Here is a 22938-nt window from a genome sequence, read left to right on the forward strand (position 1 = left end):
CCTCCTCGGTGGTATTTCATTACAGCAGCCCAAATGACCTGAGACGGGCGTGTGTTTTCTCTCCGCGCCGTGGGTGTTCCTCCTTTGCAAGATAAGAGGGTTGGATCACTAGGAGATTTCTAATATTTCCTTCAAATCTAAAATTTCATGATTCCATAAATTGAAGGAAAATCCCACACTGTCCTAAATGCTTTTGAAGATCTTTAGAGATATACTCCTGTAATCCCAGGAGAAAGATCAAGTCAGAATTGTGTTTCTTGTATATGATCTTAATTCATTTTTGAATGAATATGTTCTGGTTTCCTTCATATTGATAATTATAGCTTTTATTAGAATAAGGAAAATTTTTTATTGAGTCCTTTAAGATTCGTTATATGGAAAGAACTTTGGAAAGAATGCATCTTTGTTTATTTCACTTTACGAGAGTTGTTATGCGGCCCTACACACGGCATATACAAGGTTGATGTGAAGAAGATCATAGAAACTGCAATTTGTTCAGACTGATGTGCCCATGGGCCCAGAATTCTCAATAACAATGACCAAAATGGATGGCAGGGGCATGGTTGCTCATTGTTTTATCTCCAGAAGTTTACGTACCTTGATCCTTCTTCTCTCTTCTTCAGACTCATGAATTTGTCAGCCATCAGAGTTTTCCAAGCCTTTCTGGAGATCAAACCACCCCACAAGATAAATGTAAATTAATTTAAATTAACTGGTTCCCCCTAACTAGCAAATGATGTTTTTCTCTCGAAAAAGTTTAGCTGATTTATCAAATGTGATTTCTCTTTACATTCCGGTATTGGCTCTCTACCCTCCCAAATGGGTCATGCTGGCCTAAATTGTGCATTGATCCTCCCATTCCTCCATGGATCAGCTGACATTCACGGACTCACCAGAGTGTGGCCCCAAGGCTCCTGCAGTAGGAGCAGTGTTTTTACGAGGTGCACCCCAAACAGTTCACAGAACTTTCCCAAAGAGGTAAAAACAGCAGATCCCAACTCAAGAGCTCTCTCTGTTGTATAGCTTGAGGCTAAAAAGAATACTGTACCCCATGTTTCTTCCACTTTTTAATTTTTATTTACTTCTTATTTTTAGTGGAGACTATAATCAAAGAGAAACTGGTACTTAGTAATGTAAGTACATGGAAAGAGACTTCAGTGTCTTCCTTTTTACTGGGGAAACTCCTCAGCTGAGGCCGCATATTTGGAAGTTCTAGTGAATTAGGAAGCTCAGAGGGGCCTGCTGGCTGAGACCCCCAGACTCCTGAGGGCACTGCTGGTGGTGCTGAGTGAGAGAGCCCACTTGTCCTCAGCAAACCTCTGCCAGGCCAGCGCCGTGTGACCAGCTCCTGCTCTTCTCCATCGTGGGTGTGCCCGTGGTTGACAGGAGTGAGCTGGCTCCCGACATCTTCAGTGACAACTTGCTGGAAATGGCTCCTGGGCTTCTGCCTTGGGACTCACTCTATGCCCGAGAGACTTTGGTTTGACTCCATGTTGAAGAGTGAAGAGTGAATGCGAGGCTCATGCCAGGGTCTGCTGCCTTTGGGGTGGAGCAAGAACCAAAATAAGATTGTGTGGCTTTGGCCTAGAGTTTTTGCTCAAATTAAAGCCAGAGAAACTTTATAAACACAGTTTGATGGCTGGGGAAGCAGTTGGACACAGAAAGAAGGAGAGCAGGATTTGGCTGATATTTGTCAGCAGAGCTGGGGAGGAGACACTTTCATCTTTAAGTCTAAAAACATAAATTTCAGGTCTCAGCATGTTCTCCTTGGCTCTAACATCTGCAGCCCCCAGGAAGCTACGTCAGGGCAGATCATCCCCACAAGGGTCACTTGCAGGCTTGCTTTCCACAGGCCAGCTCCTCATAGCCCGGGGCACTGGGCAAAGGTGGCGCGGAGGAAAAATGGTGGGAGAGGGTGGAGGAAGGCAGCGGACGGTCCTTTCCAAATTACTGTCTCTTCTCCTCTCATTCTGCATTCAAAACCAACCACAGTGGATCCAATTCTGCTTCAGGCACTTTCATCTGTGAAGTCAGATCGACAGAGAGGCTGGAAAGGAGAGAATATGGGGGGATCCAGGGAAAATGTACAGGAATGCATTATTCATTCCACAGTATCAGATAATGAGATGTTCCAAATGAGTGAATCTTCTAGATAACTGCATTTTCCTTTCTAAATATTAAAACTTCCTTTACATTTTAGAATATATTTAGGTATTTTGTTAAGAGTGTGCTATAAGCATCTCTGCCTCAAACTAGAATACCCTAATTCTAATTTAACCATATCTTGCTTACTTATCATCATAGTTTAAACAGAAATTAATTATATTTCTCTGCCTTGCTGAGGTGCCACCCAGGCATGCCCTTCTGTGGCCGCTCGTTTTTTTTTTTTTTAATCTCTTTTTACTGTTGAATCTGCTGCGTTCTTCCCTGTGGGGTGTCACTTGTCACTCCATCAGCTTCTAGGACTCTGTCCCCTTCTTACTTCAAATATTTTGTCCACAGTGACTTAGGAATAAATGGATGTCCCCAGGGAAAGGCAAATAACCAAGGCTGTTAAATCAGCAACTTTATTTTCTGTATGATTCTACATCTTCTATTCAGTTCAGATCAACAATTATTCTGTGTCCGTTAAGTGAGGATGCTGTGTGTGGTGCTGGGGATTATAAATGTGCCCTTGAGTGGTTACCATCCATTAGAGGAGGCAAGCGGATGTCTCCCATTTTCCGGGGATTTCAAATAGGTAAGGACCTTAAGTTGAAATCATTGTGTGAAGGGCATCAGTAGAAGAAAGCACAGAGTAGAATAGAGTGTTTAATTCATTTTGGTTAGGGGAGGCCCAGGAAGGTATGAGAAAGGAATTGACACCTAAAAAAGGTTTTATTGGATGAGTAGAAGTTCTGTATGTAGAAAAAAATAGAGAAATATGTTCTAGACAAAAGGAACAAGTGCAATGTTTATAAATTTGAGAATGCTAATGTCTAACTCTGGATCTCTCAGAAGTAATCACATGGGTTGAATAATAGCACTGTTTATCCTATTCATGGTGTTTGGGTTTTTTTTTTTTTTTTTTTTACTCTGTTTTCTGAAGAAGAAAAATAGATCAAGTGAGTGAAGTTGCTTTTAGTGCCAACTTACAGGTACATATGGGGGATACTAGAGATAAGAAGAGAGAGAGAGAGATCAAGTCCACAAAGGAGGGACATGTCCATTTCCTCGTAAATTGGCAAAATCTCTCATACGAATGAGGAAGTGGCCTCATGCAGTATCCTATCAATGAATTTTTTTTTAAGATTTTATTTATTTATTCATGAGAGACACAGAAGGAGAGGCAGAGACACAGGCAGAGGGAGAAGCAGGCTCCATGCAGGGAGCCCGACGCGGGACTTGATCCAGGGTCTCCAGGATTATGCCCAGGGCTGAAGGTGGCGCTAAACCACTGAGCCACCCGGGCTGCCCCTATTAACCAATTTTAACAAGAGAAAGGACTATAGAAAGGCCCTGTCTCAGGATGGCTCACAGTCAGGCTCTTCCAAAAACAAACAGGGAAACTCAAATGCCACTTTATTGATTTGCAAGTGAGCCAAACCTGCTGAATGGACTAGCCCAAGAAATCTCTCATTAGTCCCTTTCCTTCGCCTACGAAGGCTAAATGGGAAACTAAAATTAAATTAGAAAGTGGCAGGAGGGGCACAATTTTTCTGTTCAAATATGTTATGGGATCTGGTTATTCTATACAACCCACCTGATTCATAGAAATTATTTCTGACGCAGAAACCACAGGTGGATCCTACTAGTCCCTTCCCTGGGCAGCCGGGATGAAGGCTGCCACCCTTCTGTCTCTCCGCCTTCTTCTCTGTGCTTTCCGACATAGAGATGCGAATATCACAGATTAGGTGGGGTTCAGGAGCTCCTGTGTGCACGTGAGCCGCGTTTCTATTCACATGATCTGATCTGCTGCAGGTGACGGTCATTAGTCAAGTTCACGGGAGAAGAGAAGCGACTGTCCCTCTGTATGCAATCGGCAATCGACATGTATTTAACATGTCTGTATTCCAGCTACACCAGCCTGATATGATGATGGGAGGCTGAAGAAGGAGAAAGAAAATGTAAGATAAAGAGAAAACTGATGTGGCTGGAGATACAGTCTGGGAAACAGATAAGGGATAAAATCTTACGCAAGAACTTCAGCTTTTAATTGAATGTGACTCAAGTCTTAAAGTGCTGTACTTCATTCTTCAGGAGTTAGGTATTTCCCTTCAACCAGGAGATACCTCGAGACCTCTTGATTTTTTTTTTTTTAATATTGTAAGAGAATTGGCTGGAGAAGAGTCTCTTTCTTGCCTGGTCCATTTGGTTGCTGTTGTGTAAATGTTGTTATTTGATACGTTACGATTAATACTACTTGGTTGTCTTTTCCAGCTTTAAGTGCTGCTTAGTTCAGGGAAAATGTGAGCAGATGAGTGGAAATGCCTTTGGGGGAGGGGGCCACTGAAACCCCTGCCTTAATCATGCTCTGTCACAGTCATCCTCCCATTATTTCCACTCTCCTTTGTTTTGGGGGCAGGTGCGTGTGTGTGTGTGTGTGTGTGTGTGTGTGTGTGTGTTGAGGGGAGCAGGAATTCTGTACCCGATTCTAAGCTGGTACCAACTCTCGAAAATGCCCACTTTTATACTTTTATTTTTGCCCTCCTACCTTCCAAGCCTACCCTCTTCCTCTTCCAGTCTCTTTATTCCACTATTTCCTGGACTCCTCCCCGCCCCCCATGCAGTCCCTGTAACCCACTCTGGCCAGCTTGGCCGGTTGGAAAGCCCTGGTCGGAGTTAGAGGCAGAAGGCAGGATAAGTGTTGGGAGTCTACTGGGCGCACATGCGGCCTATTTATAAGCCTGACTCTCTGCTCTGCATCTCCCGAATGCTCTGTGTTTCTGCTTCTGGCACTTTCAGTAGTAATGTCTCCAACTGTAATGAGTTTTTATCACCTTGAGAAGTACCACAGCAGGTTCCAGGTCTAAGCTCTCATTTTTACACCCGTAGGAGAAATGAAATCCATTGGAAATTAATCATCCATCGTTTGAGGGCTACTTCGGGTCTCCTCCTCCTCCTTCCATCAATACATATTGCTCGATACCATCTACAGTGTGGGAGGGTTCTCCATGTTCGGAGGATAAACACTAACGGCGGCCCTTTAGAACTGATAGCACGGTCAGCAAGCTTTCTTCATGGGGGTTTTAACTCCCCCACTTGAAAAAAGTTAGGAGATGTCTAATTTAAGGATTAAAATAAATGCCTGCCCAAAAGGTGGGTGACATGTTATTATACTGATCTTTTTCCTACGATAATAAATCTGCTGTAGGCCTCATCATTATGCTTGAAGATTTTTATATTCTCTTGAAGAAACAGCCTGTTGTCTTCTTTGTTGGGTGGGGGACCTAGCTGTTCGTTTTGCCAGATTGCCTGCTCCTGCTATTTCTAAGAATCTGTGGCCGTAGCCATGGCCTCTGCCTACCATCTTAATATACCTAACGTCAAGGCATAGGATTGCCCCATTCCCTTTGCAGAAGATGCCTACAGACTACTTTGACTTTTTGCACCCCCTTTGCCATGTCTGATAGACAGATGAATACTTAGGGACACAATAAATGTCTGTGTGTCTGGTACTACCACCCCACCAAGTTCTGCCCTTAGTTATAGCATATCCCCTGGTTAAATTGTAGTATTTCTTCTCTTGTATTTTCCAAAGAGGAAAAAAAAAGAATTTTATTAATGTTAGTTCAAATAAAATGAGGGTCCCACTGCCTCACTTAAGTACATGCCAGATGTGATTTCTAACCCCCTCATCTTATTGTGTCCCATAAACGTCTGGCATTTACTCAGGAGACATATATCTAAAGTGGCCTTTATTTTTTGTGTCCACGTTTGTAAGAGGTGCTAGTCCACAGGTGTGTTTGTGTGCAGAGACTAGTTATTATCCACACTAATTATTATCCTCTTACCAAGTGCCTCTGGTCCCTAGTCATCTCTCTCTCATCGTGGAAGTGGAAGGTAGGATGTCCAGCCATTCCTTTGCCCAACACTGACATAAACCCGTGCACCTGATGCAGGAGGCAGAACAGAGCACCTGGGGAAGTGTGGAATGAGTAGAACTGTGCCCAGGAGTGTCAGTAACATGGCCGGCACCTTTCTTACTTGATATGCATGGACTCATTTAATCCTTGCAACACTCGTGCCATTTGGGGGCTAATTGTATGCCTATTTTATAGATTAAAAAAATATTGAGGCACAAATAGGTCAAAGAACTCCCCGGGGTCGCAGAACCAATAAATGGTAGCACCAGGAAAGAGAGCAGGCCCTCTGTCTCCTGAGGCCAAGCTCTAACACAGTAAATTAACTCTAATTGACATATAGAGAAAGATGATTTATTAAAAAGGACACTGGCAAGCCCAACAAGCCTAGGCAAAGGACCCAAGGAGAGAGTTCACAGAAAACATCTTCCACATGTGAAATGATGAAATCAAAACCATACAGAAATAACATCTCTCATTTATCGTACTGGCAAAAATCCAGAAGTTTAGTAATACATGCTGCTGACAAGATGGTTGGGGAAACAGGTAGTCTCGTAGATTGTTCTTGGATGTGAAAGATGGTAAAATCCCTATGGAAAGAAATCTATCAACAATCATCAAAACTACAGATGCATCTACACTTCCAACCTGCACCTCTTCTAGGTCTCTATTCCATACACACATTTTCCCACGTCTAAAACGCACGCACATGTGCGCGCACACACACACAAATACAAGGTTTTGGCATTGTACTAGCAAAAGATGGAAACAGACTAACTCACACATCTGTGAATAAGATGCCAGTTAGATGAACTAAAATACATGTATCCAAAGGAATTCAGTGCAGCTCTGCAAACGCATTAGGTATATTTTTATAAAGACGGAGACAGCAGTATATATACTCTGCTACTTTTTGTATCAGGAAGGGTGATAACATGATTCTTATTTGCTTGTTTTCTACAAGTAAACATTGGATGGATGAAGAAAATACAAATAAGTTGTAGGAGTTGCTAGGATAAATGGACACAGTGGATAAAGGTGGGCATCCGACTTTTTCATGTACGCTTTTTAAGGTATGATGGTGTTTAGATCATGTAATGTACTCACATTTCAAAAGAGCATGTTAAATAATTTGAAAAAGGGAGGCTATGTAGCTGGTACAGGGCCGGGGAGCTGAGTATCACATCGGTACATGTCTCATTTGCAAGGAAAGGGGAGAATGTTTCTGTAGGCAAAAATAAATGTTCTCCATCAAACCCCTTCCCATGTTACCCACATCTTCTGACACCAGGCTATGGAAATGAGGCTCAGTTACTCCTTATTCTTCTCCACAATAAATGAAACAGTGGAGGAGGGGAAGTATTTTTCTTTCCGAATCTCCCCACTTCACAGACCTATAATCAAGTTCAAGTATAGTGACATTACTTGATGTGCCCTAGAGCAAGAAGACTTGTGAATATAGTGTGTTATTAGGCTTCTGTGAAATTATAGAAGGTGATTGCTCCCTTCCCCCGACTATACATATGTGACCATTATCTGGGAAGTGAAGTGCATAAAAATAGACAATGTTAATAAAAGGATTGAAAATATTATTAGAAGGTGCATCAAATTAAGCTGATTTAAAGGCTGCAAGAGTCTGAAATTTATGGTGAGTGTGCCATGGGCTCATTGGGATTGTAATTTGGAGAATCCCTATAAAACCTGGACTGGAGCCATCCTTCGCTACTCGAGGCAATTTTTCCTACAAGCTTCCCTGAGTACAATGAAAATGCCTGGGCACATGACTTTCTTCTCTCCTACCTGAGTGCTGGTGCATTGGCCACAATGTAGAGCATACTGATTTACATGAGCAGAAAGTGAGGACCCAGATCTCCCCCTTTACGTAGCCCTGCAGGTTCAGGGAAAGCCAGAAAAAAGGTTTTTCAGGGAAAGTGGCCGACTGAACTTGGAGCCACCATCATAAATATCAATGCCTTTTCACCTGGCATGCTGGTTGAACCTTATTAACCTGAAATATTTTCTGGGCTAGTGACACCGGAGCCTCTAATACCCTTTAAGTCAGCTGCCTCAATAGTTAATGTGTTTTAAACATTTTTGGCACAACTGTTTTCTGAAAAGACTTTGCACGATATATTCAGCCTCTGATGCTATAGAACACTTGTTGCTGGGAATAATATTTTCCGTGATAAAACACCTGCATCATTATGACATGTTAAACATTTAAAGGTAGTTTTCAATGTGTTTTGTTTTCGAAGGGAACAGGAATGTAAATTCCTGGTGGGTGAGTGGTGAGCACGAGAGATCTGACCCCCTCGGTAAATGGTGTGAATCATTCCATTGGAAGCATCCAATGACACTGCAGTCTGAAGTACTGGAAAACCACTTTTTTTTTTTTCTAACGTGCTTTAATTGCTTTTTGCTGGGGCCAAGGATATTTATGGGATAGGAGATTGCCAAGTTATTTATTAGATGGAGTATCTAGGGATAGACTAATATAAATCACTTAGGCTGGTATTGAATATACCAGACACTCAGTAATTTAAAAAGCTTTAATAAAAATGCTAAAATATGAGACTTGTCTTTGGCTGTAATGAGACTCAGTTATCATGTTTTTATCAGCGATATTCAGTCATGGACCCCCTCCCCCTTTTCCTAGTGTAAGAAAATGTGGATGCAATCGTTATTTCCAGACTCTCCAAATTCATTCGGGATTGAGAAAAGGTTTTAAAAATTTGGGGAAAGACTCAGATGACAATTATACTGAGGGCCTCGTGGCTGCCTTCCTCATACTGAGAAATCTAGTAAGTTCTTTCAGATTAGAAACCTTGTCTTTCGTGGATCTAGCATGTGGGAGGATAAGAGAAAGGGGGTATATAAGGTTCCCACGGCCTACAGAAACCTTCCGTGGTGTATCCTCTATGTGATGCGGATCACGTTACCGTGCTTACTGTAGCCAACCCGTTTTGCAAACACAGTCTAACTCATCAAGTTTAGAGCCAATGGAATTCCTGAGAACCAAGATTGTAGCTCTTATTTCCTTTGGGGGGGGGGTGGGGAGACTGAATTATAGGTATATGTCATTCTGTGGGTTTTAAAGTGTACTATTTTACATGTTCTTCTTTTTTTGAGTCCAGCTAGTTAACATACGTGCTATATTGGTTTCAGGTATATGCTATAGTGACTCAACACTTCCGTACCTCAGCCTTTGCACATCATGACAAGTGCACACGTTCATCCCCATCACCTGTTTCACCCATCCCACCACCACCTCCCCTCTGGCGACCACCAGTTTGTTCTCTGGAGTTAAGAGTCTGTTTCTTGGTTTATCTCTCTCTCTCTCTCTCTCTCTCTCTCTCTCTCTCCCTCACTCTTCCTCCCTCCTCTGTTTTTCCTTTGCTCATTTGTTTTGTTTCTTAAATTCCATGTGTGTGACATCATATGATATTTGTCTTAAAGTGTACTTATTTTTATGAACTCATTTACTCATAACTAGAACATTTTTAGGAGACTTTTATCATCCTCATGTCATGAACGACTGAAATGGTAGGTCATGGAGAGTAAGGGAATTGCCATTTTCATAAAACTACTGAATGGAAGAGAGAGACCTGAATCTTCCCTGCCCTCTTCCTTCCATAGCTCATCCAGCTCTGGATGAGATTACAGGCAAGTGCCCATTTCTTCATTCTTTCCCAAGTGCCACCTTTTTCCCACAGTGAAGAGTTTCTGAGTCTGATTCTAGGGAATTCCTTTCTTCAGTTCTCTCTCAGACCTGCTGGGTGCACAGTGAGTGCAATGACCCAGCTTTGCAGCACAGAACAGGTGGAGCAGAGAAGAGAAGAGGGAACGACCGGTTGGCAGGTGGGATGACTACTGGGGAGAGTGTGAGGTTGATTCCTGATGCCATGTCTGAAGGGGCAGCCAGCTCAGTTGAGATACCACCCATACTCTGAGGTTGCTATTGAGGGGAACAGAGCACGGCCGAATCATGAGGCCCAGCCCTGTCATCAGGAAGCTCTATGGTGGGGCGTGGGCTGACCGAGCAGCGTGGCAGCCACCAGTTGCAGTTGTTAATATGAAGCAAGTCGGGCAGGCTTGGAGAGGTTGAGTGAACATGCCCGAGGGCAGATGTGGCCTTCCCAAGGGGTGCTCCAGACCTGGGTGGAGCCTGGGTATTAGGAAGGCTTACAGGGCACAGTTTGAAGAAAGGCATGGAGGAAACCCATTTCTCCTCTCCCCGGCCTGTTCAAAATAAGACATTTTAGATTTGGGACAGGGAGGTAAGTTGGACACATAAAAATAATATCAGAGAGTACCTGCTGACATGAGCTATCCAGAAGGACAGGGGTTGATAGCAGGGTTGAGGGTGGGGGTCATGAAACCCGGAGTGTGGACATGTTTGGCCTAACTCTCAGCCCAGCCATCTCCCTATCCCCACCTGCCCCAGCAGAGCAGGGCCTACATACAACAGGACTGAGGCTGAATCCCAGCGGCACACACCAGGTGATCTCGTCTTTCTGTGGCAGTGTTCTGTGATGCAGCAGAGACAGAAAGGGGTCCAGGAACTTGAGGCAGGACATGAGGAGAGGCTATGATCAAGACAATCTTGGAATATTACCTGTGTTACCTCATTTGCTTTTACCACCTACTCCGTGAGGTGGGGGTTCTTGGTAATACCTGCCCTTTCACATAGTCCAAGTGAGGACCACTTCCCTAAGCCCTCCAAGGATGCCCCATTATCTGCCACACTGCATCTAACTACAAAAAAAGCCCAAGGGTGAGGGTGCAGAGATCATGACTCTTGGAATCAGGCTGACTTGGATGACATGGTGGGTACTTCTGCATAAGAGGCTGAGACCTTGCCCCAATGTTGTGAAGTCATTCAGAACCGGATACACACATCTTAGCCTTTCCCTTTTCTGGCTGCTTATTTACCTCTCTCTGCCTCTGTTTCTTTATCCTTAAAATGTGAAATAGTACTCTTCCTCATAAGATCTTTACAAGGATAAAATAAAAGGTGTGCAACAAATTCTTTGTATGGTACCTCCTGACACAAAGTCCTCAAAAAATGAGAGTTAGGGGATCCCTGGGTGGCTCAGTGGTTTAGCGCCTGCCTTTGGCCCAGGGTGCGATCCTGGAGTCCCAGGATCGAGTCCTGCGTCAGGCTCCCGGCATGGAGCCTGCTTCTCCCTCCTCCTGTGTCTCTGCCTCTCTCTCTCTCTCTCTCTCTGTCTATCATAAATAAATAAATAAATCTTTTTTTTTTTTAAATAAATCTTTAAAAAAAAGAAATTTTAAAAAAAAGAGAGTTGCTGACAAAAAAAAAAATTCTAGAAGTAGAATTAAAGACCTCATCATATTGACATTTACCGTGTGCCAGGCACTATGAGGAAAGCCTTTTCTATTCATTTGCCCTTTATTCCTCACAGGGCCCCATGAGTTACCTATGATCACTACCCTGCTTTGCAGTTTGAAAATTGGAGTTTAGGAATATTTAGGCACTTGTTCAAGGTCACGCTATGAATGAACAGAGGGGGAGCCCAGGTTGCATTAGCGAAAGAAGCAATGACAGAGTTAAAGAGGGAGAGTAAAGAAGGGGAGAGGTCTGAAACCAGTGCCTACAGGTCCCCAATTGCAAGGGGCCCTGGTATGAGAGACACCTGGGTTACAAGGGGTCATGGGACTTCTCTCTACCTCACAACAAATACTTGACAGATTTGGGGCTAGACCCAAAGGGTTTTATTCGCTGCAAATGAGGAGGTTGTGCCAAATGACCCCTACAGTCTCTTTTTGACTTGGAAATTGTATGATGTAAATTAAACCCTGTGATCCTAAGGGTGGTGTGTGTGTGGCGAGAAATCTCAGGAAGGGGCAGCAAGTCAGCAGAGCAAAAGGAACAAAGGAGCCTCCCAGAAGGGGGGCATCTCCATGCCCTAGAAAGAGCGGGACCGAGGAGAAAGACTCTTTGACTGCATGTAACTCCTCTGATCGTGGTCAGTTGCTTGAATTGTGCTAATTAAAAATAGGAGATGTGTGCCTAAGTCTATAAATAATTTCTGTAAGCGACACTGTGGAGACAAACGAGCTCAGCAAAGCTTGTGTGGTTTGTGATGCCGCCTGGTCCCTGGTGTGTGTTTATGTTTCTGTAATTCATAATCATTTCTTCTCATTCCTCACCATTCCTCTCATCACAATAGAACCAAGAAGAGAAAAGCAATCAGAGTACAGCAGGTCTAATCTTATCCAGCATAATATAAAATGGCATCACACTAGGATATCTGGGGAGGCCAAGTTCACACTCAGGGTCTTTAAAACCGAGCAACATGGATCTGCCCCCGCTTCCCAAGCATTAGGGTGTGACCTCATGCACGTCGGACTAGTCCCTACTCTCTGGCTGCCCGCACTGGGTCCCAAGAGGTTGTGTTATCTGGAAAATCTCTTGCACTCCCAGTTAAATTCAGCACACATTGACTGAGCGCCTACTAGATACCAGGCATCGAGCAGCCCAAGGGATACTGAGATGAACAAATAGTCCTGGGTCACACAGATCCCCTGGCCCGGTGGGAGAGAGAGACAGAGGGAACCCTGGAATACTAGGAGAAGTGCTTTGAACTGAACACATATGCTGTCGACCCCGAGCTTTGTTTGTCTTACCTCTTAAGTGCCTCTTCCCTCTGTCCCTCTCTGCCCCTCAGTCCTGCTTGAATGCTTGTCCCAGCTGCCACCTCCTCACTGCTGGACAACATCCTGGCTACTTCTCCTGTTTCTACTTTGCTCGGTCTGTTCCCCATGCTGCACCTAGCAGCAGCCTATCTGCGATGCAAACCTGTCAGGCCTCAAATACACCACATCATCATCAGCATCACCATCATCATCATCATCATCACCATCATCATCATCATTATTATGACCATTGTCATCACCACCATCACCATCATCACCATCATCATCATCTTTACACATTCTATTGCCCTCTGCCTTTTCTCTTATAAAAAGGACCCAACCCGAGGGATCCCTGGGTAGCTCAGCGGTTTAGCACCTGCCTTTGGCCCAGGGCATGATCCTGGAGTCCCGGGATCGAGTCCCATTTCGGGCTCCCTGCAGGGAGCCTGCTTCTCCCTCTGCCTATGTCTCTGTCTCTCTCTGTGTGTCTCTCATGAATAAATAAATAAAATATTTTTTAAAAGGACCCAAACCTTAGCATTTCCTCCAGTAGGGTGTGGGGTCTGGCTCTGCCCATCCACTCTCTGTGTGATTTTACCCTTTCTTTTGACCACAGCCACGGGCACTCATGTGAACCATATTCTCTGTCTCTGCAGAGCCTATAAATATGTTGGCCCCTCTGCCCAGCCCTGCCCAGAACAAACACTTCACACAAACTCACTGACAAGGACAGACCCCCTCCTATGGGCTGTCACAGTGCCTTGCACCCTCATGTCATGGTACACCCACACATTGATTGTCAGTGTTCTCCTGTAGACACTAACCTAGTAATTCACATGAGAGAAAGATCTTCCTGTCTACTCTTCTCCCTGAAGATAATGGCCAGGATACAGTGGGCACTAAATAAATGTTTTAGAATTAATGTGTTATGTGATTGTGCACAGGTAGCCCTGAGGAGCACACTTACATTTATCTCTGGAATGGGGAGAAATAATGGAGAGGGGATTATATCTCAGGATCAGTCTTCAAGTCTGAATAGGGCTTGTGCCGGCAAACAAGTGGGGAAGAGGCACAGGGGCAGAGGAACAGCATATGCACAAATGTGGAATGTACATGAACAGGGCTGTTTTGACTGTTGCCAGACCCGCTGACATGGGTAGGTTAGCATTTGTTGCCTTGAAAAGAAAGGAAAAGGGAGACAGTGGGCAGGTAAATGAGAGGCAGAGATTAGCAGATGCGGGTTGAGCATCACACAATGAACTAGCAATAAATGCAAAAGATATTTTCTGAGAACGCACACATAGGGGGTTGGCTTCTCTTCTCATTGCACAGCTCTGGTTCTCCTTCTCCAGAGCTGATAAGGCCATGCTCTGTTTTAATTTTTTTAATTTTATTTATTTATTCATGAGAGACATAGGCAGGGGGAGAAGCAGGCTCCCCACAGAGAGCCTGATATGGACTCAATCCCAGGACCCCGAGATCACACCCTGAGCCAAAGGCCATCCAGGTGTCCCAGTGCTCTGTCTTTAATATCATATTTATGGGGTTGTAATTTATTTACCAGGATGATCTTCAGTAAATGCAAAAGATTGTGCAACAATCACTGCTCTCCAATTCTAGAACACCTTGGTCATTCCAAAAAGAAACTCTATACCCATTAGCAGTCACTCCCTATCTCCCCCTCTCCCCAGGGCTGGGCAATTTTTAGATGTACTTTCTCTGTCATGATGGATCTGACTATTCTGAACATTTTATGTAGATGTGAATCATGCAATATGTGGCCTTTTGTGTTGGCTTCTTCCACTTAGCATGTTTTCAAGGTTCACCCATGTTGTAGCATGCATCAGTACTTCATTCCTTCTAATAGATGAATAATACTCCATGGTATGGATATATTGCATTTTGTTTATCCTTTCATTTATTTTTTTTCCTTTCAGTTATTGATGAATATTTGCATTTTTCACATTTTTGTCTATTGTGAATAACGCTGTTATGCACACTTGTGCACAAGTTGCTGTGGGGCATGTGTTTTCATTCCTCTTCAGGATATAACTAAGAGTGGAAGACATGGTAACACTTTCCCTAACCCGACGAGGAATTGCCAGACTGTTTTGAAGGCACCTGCACCGCTTCACAATTCCCCAAGCAGTGTGTGGGAGCTCTAATTGCTCCGTGTCCTCACCAACTTTCATTAGTATCTGCCTTTTTTTATTATTATTATTACAACTGTCCTAGTGGAAGCGAAGTAGGACCTCATTGGGGTTTTGATTTGCATTTCCATAGTAACTTATGTTACTAAACACCTTTTTGGGTGCATACTAGCCATTTGTATATCCTCTTTGGAGAATTGTCTATTCGAATATTTTGTCTGTTTTTTAATTAGGTTATATCTTTTATTGTGAAGTTGTGAAAGTTTTTATATGGTTTGGATACTAGTCCTTTATCAGCTATGTTATTTGCTGAAGTTTTATCTCCTGTGAGTTTTCTTTTTCAGTTTTTCTATAGCACTCTTTGAAACACAAAATTAAAAGCTTTTTTTCTATTTTGATGATGTCCAATTTATCTATTTTTTTCTTTTGTGGCTTGTGCTTTTGCTGTCATATCTAAGAAACTATTGTCTGATCCAAGGTAACAAAGATTCACACCTGTGTTTTCATCTTTTAGCTCTGACTTTGAGGTATTTGATCCATTTTGAGTTAATTTTTTGTGTATAATGTGAAGTAGGAGTCCAACTTCATCCTTTTGCCTGTGGATATCCAGTTGTCCCAGCACCATTTGTTGAAAAGACTATTCTTTCCTCATTGAATTGTCTTGGCACCTTGTTGAAAATCAATTAACCATAAAAGTATGGATATATTTCTGGACTCTCAATTCCATTCCATTGATGTACCTGTGTATCTTTAATGCTGATTTTTAATAGAGAGTGCTTCCTAGAAAGATATTCAGGATTAAAGGAAATAATGTATACAGAGCAATTAATACCAGGCTCAAAGGACTAAACACCAGTGATTTTGTTACTGCCGCTGGCGCTATTACCACTTTGTTCCCAGTAGCAGCCCCCCTGGACTTGTAATGTTGCTGGAAGATCACCAGTTCACAGAATTTTAAACAAGAAAAGACCTGAGAATTCACAGTCAAGTTTCTTCATTTAAAACCAACCACAACAAACAAATAAACACCACTACCACCACCACCATCACACACACGTCCCTAAGCCAGAGAGGGTAAGTGATTTACAAAAGATTATACAGCTATGAATGAACTAAGATCAGAATCCACTTATCCCACACTTCATACCTTGCTTTTGGCATGTATCCTACTACTGCCATATACAAAATATGACATGACCTAGCCTAGCATGCATTCTGTGATTCCCAAATTAGTCTCATCTCTAGTTTATGAAATAAGCTCCCTTGTTAAAATGAAAAATAAATAAATAAATAAAATTAACCCTGCAAGGATAAAATACCAATCCTTTGAAAGTCTTTACTGTATTATTTTTATAAATTAGCTTTGAGTATAATGGAAAGCATTTCACATTTATGTTAGCTTTCACATGGTCTCTTCATAGTTTGTTATTCTCTGAGGATAACAAGGAGAAGGAGGGTGAATAGGAGGAAGGAATGGAGGACAAGGGATAAATAAGGGGAAGGACAAAATATAGGTATTTAAACCTCTTTGAAACAGTCTATCTGGGGCACTAGGGTGGCTCAGATGGTTGAGCATCTGACTGTTGGTTTTGGCCCAGGTCATGATCTCAGGGTCATGGAATCAGGTTCCATGTTGGGCTTTGCTGGACGTGGGGTCTGCTTGGTTTTCTCTTTCTCCTTCTCCCTCTCTTAAACAAACAAATAAATAAATAAAATCTTAAAAAAAAAAAAAAAAGAACTTTCTAATCTAATCTCCACACTCCTGGGTGATATGTATCTTCACATCCATTTTATGGTAGAGAAAGCTGAAGCTTCATGGCTTTAACTATTTTTTTTTAATCGTAAGGAAAGTAGTTTGAAAAAATAGGATTGAAAGTTTAGCCTCTACAATTTAAAATTATAAGATTTTTTTTTTAAACACCGCCATCCAGTTGTAAACAAAACTCTTAAAACCTAATTAGCAAATAGTGTGGCGGGACAGGGACAGGGTAGGTTTGAAAGGGGTGAAATTACTGCCCTTGAAATAATGATGCATGACGCTAAAGCCTGTACCCTGTTCATTCTACAAGCAGAAACAGACACCCCCTAAAGGAAAAGAAATAGGAAGAGCCAGGCAATTTCTTTAAACAAACCTGTGTGATTTGCCGCATGCATTTGCTTAGGCTCAATTATTCAGCTAAGGAAGAATAAATTCATATTTATTGAATATTTACTTTTCGCCCTGGAAGCATATATAATGCAATCTCCCCAGTTATCCAAGGGGGACGTCGTCTGTATATAAGTCCTGACTTAACGCTGAAGGATCTGGGATTTAAAAAATGAGTAATTAAGCACAGATGAAGCTACCTGATTCTAAATAGCATGGATAATGTCAAAAATGAATATATAGACATGAATAATAGCAACTAGCATTTATTAAGTACTCATTTCCAGGCACTGTGCAAGTGTGCTATATACATTTCCACTCAATTCTAGTAAGTAGCTAGAGAGAGAAATATTGTCTTCATGTCATAGATGAAAAAATGGGGGCTCAGATGAGACAAGCCGAGATTGTCCAAGGTCTGTCGGACCTCAAAACCTAAGTTATGGTCCATGGCCTTCTCATGTGTTATTTCAGCAATATTATATCAACTTTATGGAAGATGGTGTTAATATGTCCAGAATCATGCATTTCAACCCCTAATTAACTCAAGTTTGCTTTCTCACAAATGCACAATAATATGTATAACAAGCTATTGTTGTTGGACTTGAACATGGGAGAGGCGTCCACCCCCCCATGCAGTCCAAGGTATCCATGTATACCTTTCAACTCTCGGAAACCTTAACTGCTAAGATCCTACTGTTGATGAGAAATCTTGCTAATAACATAGCAATTGATAGCACATATTTTATATGCTGTATGTATTTTATACTGTGTTGTTATAATAAAGTAAGCTAGAGAATAAAATGTTACTAAGAAAATCAAAGGAGAGAAAATACATCGATAGTACTGTACTATAAAAAATGCAAAGAAATGCATATAAATATACCCATTTAGTTCAAACGTGTGTTGTTCAAGGCTCAATTGTATATATAGTAAACATTTATTTATTCCACAAAATTTTATTAAGCACCCATTATGTGCAAAGCATAGTTCTAAGTACGGAGGATATAGTGGTTTATAAAGCCTATAGTTTAGGATCAGAAAGACTTTAAACAAATAATCATACAAATGAATATAAAAGCACAACACTATATATTTTTAAGATTTTATTTATTTATTCATAAGAGACACAGAGAGAGAGAGAGAGGCAGAGACATAAGCAGAGGGAGAAGCAGGATCCTTGTAGGGAGCCAGACATGGGACTCCATCCCAAGACCCCCGGGGATCACACCCTGGGCCAAAGGCAGGTGCTAAACCACTGAGCCACCCAGGCGTCCCACAAAACTATATTAGAATCATTTAGGAAAATTTATGGTTAATAAGAGATTGTAACAGAAGGACCTGAATTAGATGGGTTGAGGGGAGGACTAGGGTCCTAACAAAGACTTCTCTGAGGAGCTAATGTCCAAACAGCCTGGAAAGAAAGAAAAAAAAAAAAAACACTTAAGATTAAGGTGGTGGGGTATTCCAGGGAGATGAAAGGGCCAATATCAGATCTCTAGAAAGGAAAACACTTGATAGGTAATAAGATACCCAATTTGAAAACCAATGCATTTGGGGATCCCTGAGTGTCTCAGCAGTTTAGCACCTGCCTTTGGCGCAGGGTGTGATCCTGGGGTCCTGGGATCGAGTCCCACATCAGGCTCCCTGCATGGAGCCTGCTTCTCCCTCTGGCTGTGTCTCTGCCTCTCTCTCTCTCTCTCTCTTTCATGAATAAATAAATAAATAAATAAATAAATAAATAAATAAATATCTTAAAAAAAAACTATGCATTCTTGTATTATATTTAGTGGGGAAAAGGATGCTGCTACCTATCAGGTTTTGTTTTATAGAATAGTAATACAAGGATAAATATAGCAGATTCTTTCCATGGAATAGTTCAGTTGCAAAGATAAATTGTATGATAAAGACATAAACAAGAATGCCTTGGGAACAGAAGAGAGAGCAACTAAGGCCTCATAAAGGAGCTCGTGTTTGAGTTGGATGTTGAAGGATGAGGAGTTCATATGGCGCAGAAGTGGGGAAGTGCTTTCCCAGCAGAAGGAATAGTACGTGTAAAGGCACGAAGCTGAGAGAATGATGCAGCCTCAGAGAAGTATGTGGGGGCTACTTATCAGAGAAAGGGCTAGTAGTTAGGCTACGGCCAGACTGTGAGGGTTTTGTAAAGACCTTTGGACTTTCCAGTCTTAGCAAGGGGCAGATATTGGGGATATTAGGCAGAAGAAAAATATTTAACAAGTGATTGTGGTAAGTGTATAGGGTCTGAATGATAAAATGGTGGCAGATAGAGAAAGGAAGAGACTTTTGTAATATTCCAAGCTAGAGACAGCAAGTTTCTCAACTACTCCAATGGCAGTGTGAGTGGAGAAGATGTGCTGGGTTCAAGACATACTGATATCTTTAGGAGCAGCTGGCCATGCCAAAGGTAAAAAGAGAATGTGTAAATACCTCATGGTAACCCGGGATCCTGAGATATTTTGGAAATCTGCCCCTTCTTCTGATTGTTATCTGATAAAATATTATCTGAATATATATGTATAACATATATACATATACACGTATATACATATATACAGCGGCAGACAATATTTTATGTCAATATATACATGTCGATCTATTGAACTATTTTTTATTCTATTTATTGTAAATGACTACAATTTGAAGTGCTTGTAGCTGTGCACTGAACAATCTGTGCACACATATGAAGGCCCTGTTGCAACCCGCCACCATCAATGATAACTGATGCATGCACTCTTGGCAGGGCCGGGGGCCCCAAGTGTCCGCAGATGTGACTAAAACACACTGTGCTATTTGTGATGCTTTAATTGGACTTGTGTGAATCCTGTCATTTTCTGTGAGTAATTTTGATACTTTGGTTAAGATTGCTGTGCATTTTTGTGTTGACCTATATACCCATAAACACTAGCTGTAGATAGGGAGCTAAATGGAGAGATAAATAGATATATAGATTCATAGATTGACACAGATTCATAGATACTTAGAAACAGGTTCCTTTGCCACAGATAAGTGTCTGCACTTAGACAAAATAGGTAGAAGCATTTATTCATTTTCGAGTGCTACCTTCTTCAAAAAATTGTCATGCTAACAAGGGGAGGGCCATAGTAGTATTGCCAAATTCAAGTCAGATTTAAAATTAAATGAAAAGCATTGAGAGCCTCCCTTGGTAAGTGCTGCTTGCCAGTAGCATGCCCTGGAGAAACAAAGATGACTAAGATGGACTCCTACCCTCCTGTGCAGTGTGCTGGGGAAGCAGCTCGAACGACGTGGTTTTGTTCATCGTGGTTAAGTGCTGTGAGGGAAGATGCCCTGGGAGATCATTCAAAGCAGAGGAAACAGAATATGCAAATATAAATATTGTGTTTGGGGCATCGATAAGATGTTAAACAAAGAAGCAGCTTAACCTAATGGAAAGAATTCCACCATTTACTGCCCATGTCCTTTGGGGATATTTACTTTACCCTCCCCCTTGCCTCATTTCTTTTTCCATTTTTCGTAGTGAGAATATTCTATTTATTTCACAATTTGTGAAGAAACCGTAAGATAATATACATGCAAGCAATTTGAAGACAAGCATTATGTATTAATATACATTCTTGATAGTACATATTAATTGTAAGGATATCACAATTGAGAAAAAGAATTTTTCTTTCCCCTGAGTCACTCTCTGTGCTTCCTTTCTTACTGGCATCCACACCCTTGATGCTCTACTTATCTTTCTTCCTTTGAGAATGTACCAGGGCCATTCGGGAAGTGCCAGGATGGTAGCACTGACCGGGGCTTCGTGAGATTGTTTGGATTAACCTTTGCAATTCCACTCCAGGAACCTTCTTCCTAATGGGTGACTCTGACTGAGCACCTGGAGAATGAAGAGGTTCTAAATATCCGTGGAATTTTATCGATATCTATGAATCCAGGACCCCTTGAACTATGAGACGAAACATGGCATGTACAGAACTGATGATTCTGAACCAGGGGCTGGGTTGGGAGATCCATCTCTGGGCATCGGATGTACTAAATTATCCTCTACTGACCTGACTCTTCAACCCTGTCCCCTGAGCTGTGTCTACCTTAACACCAGCACCAGGAAGACTCCTGGGTCTAGAGAAAGAACTTCAGGTGGCCCAACACATCTAGCTAAAGCAGGCATTATTCTGAGAATATTGTGGAAGGTGCACTGAAGTTGTTGCTTTATAAAAGTGAAAAAAGTATTGACATTTCTAAGCCCAGAACTATTTTTTAACAAGCTAGAAAATACTGAAAAACAGGTAGTACAGTTTTCTCAAGAGAATGCAGTGTAGTTAGAATGCACACCATTTTTTTTTCCCAGTGTGTATTTGGGTAAAATATGTGCAATGAAATTTCAGGCCAAATCCTAATGCAGAAATAATCCAAAATATGGCAGATTTATAAGCGAGGTGATTTTTATTTATTTGCTAATGTGGATTCCCTTAAGAAGTCAAATGTTCTACATGTTACTTATGGCTTCTCCTTGAAAAGACTTACCTCTAAGGTCTCAGCAGCATAAAACTCCGGGCTGCGGAGTTGTCTGAATCAAGCATCAGTCGTAATTCTCCTTTGCCACTGACTCTGGGTGGTTTGGAACCTACCAGTACTCTACCTGTTTGGTAATTAATAATTCATAATTAAACTGACAGTTTGAATAAATCAGCATAGCCGTAGGCTTGGAGCCTCCTCTCTTGCCTTTCTTCAGAGAATGTGAAATATAACAGAGAAGAAAGGTGTAGGTATTTGAAATCCTCCATTAAAAGCTTTGATCTTACACCCCCAGCCCCACCCCGTAGTTTTCGGATTTGTTCCATCTGTTCTTTGGATCTTTCTTTCAAAGAGGAATGAAGCAGGGACCCTTGACAGCCTTGTGCCAGACACTGAGGAAATAAGAGATGTATGTGACTCCATCCTTTTCTTTAAGCAACTAACCCTAGGTAAAGACAGGCATGAAAAATCAGCTGTGATGCCACACGCTCAGTCCCCTCCACATGGAAAGTTCAGACAAAAACAGTGGGAGAGAGAAGTGATTATTTTCTCAGGATTTGGGGAGAAGTGTGGGAAAACTGCAGAGGGGAGTTGATCTTTGAGGTCCCTTGAGTAATGAGTCATAGTCTTTCAGGTAAGAAATGAAGAAAAGAAGAGAAAAACAAAACGATGGAAGTACTTAGGTTTTTGCCATTGTCCGGGGAGAACCGGGGTTGAGCACTAGCTGTGCACAGTGTTAATGGCCACATGGTTGGCAAATCAAGCCATCTGAACATTATTATTGAGAATAATACTTATCATAAAAGCATCTGTGCAAATATTTATGTGCTAATATCTCCTTTTGAGTGCAAAAAATCATTCTCATGCATTTCTTTTCTCCTTTGTTTCCTCCCAGTTCCTCCCCAGATCATGAATATCTCCTCAGACATCACTGTAAATGAGGGGAGCAGTGTGACCCTACTGTGTCTTGCTATCGGCAGACCAGAGCCAACTGTGACATGGAGACACCTGTCCGTCAAGGGTAAGGCCTTTACCTTTGGGAATTTTTCAGAATTATTTTTCAGAGTTCAGGCTGGGAGGGAGAACCTGCCCAGTGCCTGTCCCTTAGCTTAGAGGTATTCTATTATTTTATTGAAGAATTTGTTCTAAAGCACAACAAAACTTTGGGAATCAGAAAGCGACACTGTGTTCGTAACGTCGTAATGTAAAAGCAGATGGGCTGCATGCATCAGTCACTGAGGATTCCATTTCCAAACAAAAGGATTTATAAAGAGAAAATGTACTGAACTATATTCTCAGTCCTTCTTATGACCCTAGAAGACTTCTGTTTTCCAAACCAGGAAGAACAGAGGTGCTATAAGAATGACTTCAAAGATACTAGTTTCTCAAGGTAGAGATGTGTAGACCA

General features: G+C 42.0%; 1 protein-coding gene across 10 annotated transcripts in view; it reads left to right on the forward strand.

Moving 5' to 3' along the window:
* The window catches only part of OPCML (opioid binding protein/cell adhesion molecule like), a 1085346-nt gene that overhangs the window by 895756 nt on the left and 166652 nt on the right, over positions 1-22938 (forward strand). For all 10 annotated transcript variants that reach the window (XM_072729304.1, XM_072729307.1, XM_072729308.1 and 7 more), the window contains one exon: positions 22426-22551. In XM_072729304.1, the coding sequence (XP_072585405.1) occupies positions 22426-22551 (126 nt within the window). The remainder of the gene's footprint in view (positions 1-22425; positions 22552-22938) is intronic.

Source organism: Vulpes vulpes, chromosome 12, assembly GCF_048418805.1.
Source record: "Vulpes vulpes isolate BD-2025 chromosome 12, VulVul3, whole genome shotgun sequence".
Lineage (NCBI taxonomy): Eukaryota > Metazoa > Chordata > Mammalia > Carnivora > Canidae > Vulpes > Vulpes vulpes.